At 45.9% G+C, this 1,916-nt stretch overlaps 1 protein-coding gene across 1 annotated transcript in view; it reads right to left on the bottom strand.

Annotated features, from left to right (window-relative positions):
- Nucleotides 1-1,001: 1,001 nt before the first annotated feature.
- Nucleotides 1,002-1,916, bottom strand: part of LOC143288765 (uncharacterized) — a 259,142-nt gene continuing 258,227 nt past the window's right edge. The window contains exon 3 of the mRNA XM_076597392.1: nucleotides 1,002-1,585. Within this exon, the coding sequence (XP_076453507.1) occupies nucleotides 1,002-1,585 (584 nt within the window). The remainder of the gene's footprint in view (nucleotides 1,586-1,916) is intronic.

Genomic DNA, 1,916 nt, shown 5'->3' with positions numbered 1-1,916 from the left:
CAGAAGAGAATCCTCTAATGATCACCTGATGGCTTGCTTGGCGTAAAGTCTGCATGTTGATAATCATAACATGATAACAAATCCATATCACACAGGGTCAGCTACGAGTGCGTACCAGTAGATTATATAAATAGGACGCGTATCACGTGCGCGCACAAACACTCTCTACGCTTCCTGGTCAACTGCAACAAGTTTTTTTTTTTTTTTACTTATCACACTGGATCAAGAACAGGTCGGTTTGATTTCACAAGTGATATCGGTCCACTGCAAACACAAGGAAACTGCAAGAAAAAGAACCATGAACATCCCCACCCCCACCCCCCAAAACAACAACAACAAAAACAAACCCCCAACTGTACAAGCACTGTTCTGTGTGAATATGTGTTTGTATCAACAGCAAGTAACTCACGCTTACGATGATTCATCAAATCTAGGACACGGTTAATAGTTCGACTCCAAAACGAAACTGAATAATAGCAATTAATGATTATATATATATATATATATATATATATATATATATATATATATATATATATATAAACTAAGTCTGATTGCCTTTCGTCCATGTTAGTATTGTATGAAAAAAAACCCCAACCAAACCGAACAAAAAAAATTAAAAAAAAGAAAGAAAGAAACTGCATGGCGAGAGTAATGTTCACCTTGTCATCAACTCTCGGAACAAGTCTTCCGATATATAATAATAATAATAATAATAATAGTAATAATAATCATAATCATAATAATAATCATAACAATAAAATATTTGAATAAATAAATAAGCAACACGATCAGTCAGCAAACACAGGAATAAGAGATTAAACAAACAACGTTGAAATCAACGAACAAACCAACCGAACAGAGCTCAAGTCAACAAACGGAGGACCCCCCCCCCCCCCCACCCTGCCCCCCAAGAAAAAAAAAACTCAAACCAACCAAAACAACAACAACAACAACAACAAAACAGCACAGTCTAAGAACTAGCACAGCCAGGGCCTTCCCTACGTCAGGCCGATACATGAGTAGGGGTAGAGAGTCAACACCATCCACAACAGCGACAGGAACGCCGCCAACCGCAACCACACCCCCACACCACCAACACCACCCACAACACCACGCGATACACGGTCCCTCCTCCGCCTCCCTCCTCCTCCACCTCCCCCTACTCCATCACCACCAACACCCACCACACCCACCACCACCACCGCCACCGCAGCCGCCACCAAGGAGGTCAGGGCCGTCCGAGTCAGGTGACCGCCGCGACGAAAACTATGTACACTTCCGGTCGCCGAGGAAGTGGCGTTGGCGTGGTGGCTTCCGGTGGCGTTATTAGCAGAGTCTGTGGCGTCGGCGTCGGCGGAGGCGGCGGGCCGGGGCGGCTGCACGGGTAGGGACGGGCAGTGGCGCAACTCCCGCCCGAGATTCGCCCAGCAGTCCGACACGTTGCCCGGGCAGAATGTCCTCCGGATGGCCGCCGGGCTCATCACGTGGCACAGCTGGAAGCACAGGGGTTCCTCCTGGCTGTCTCCGCCGCCGGCGAGAGTGTGGAGGTGGTGGTGGACAGGGTCTCCCTCCATCTCCGGGTCTGGCGCGAGCAGAGAGGGTGCGCAGGGCAGGGCAGGGCAGGGCAGGGCAGGGCGTGGCGTGGCAAGGCCATGTGAGGGGTAGATGATGCACAGTGGAGGTAAAACAAAGAAACAATCATTTTAATAATAATAATGATAATGAAAAAAAGAAGATACTACTATACTACTACTAATGATAATAATAATAACAACAGCAACGTACATTTTTATATGATAATAATAACAATGACAACAATAACAAATAGTTCAAACAATAAAAATAATTATGTCCATTTGTACAGCGCCCTTTCTCTCTAAGACCTCAGGGCGCTTTTCATGAAAGAAAAAACG

The sequence above is a fragment of the Babylonia areolata genome, chromosome 13 (genome assembly GCF_041734735.1).
Source record: "Babylonia areolata isolate BAREFJ2019XMU chromosome 13, ASM4173473v1, whole genome shotgun sequence".
Taxonomy (NCBI): Eukaryota; Metazoa; Mollusca; class Gastropoda; order Neogastropoda; family Buccinidae; genus Babylonia; species Babylonia areolata.
Note: the sequence above shows the minus strand (reverse complement) of the source record. Positions and strands in the feature narration are given on the sequence as shown.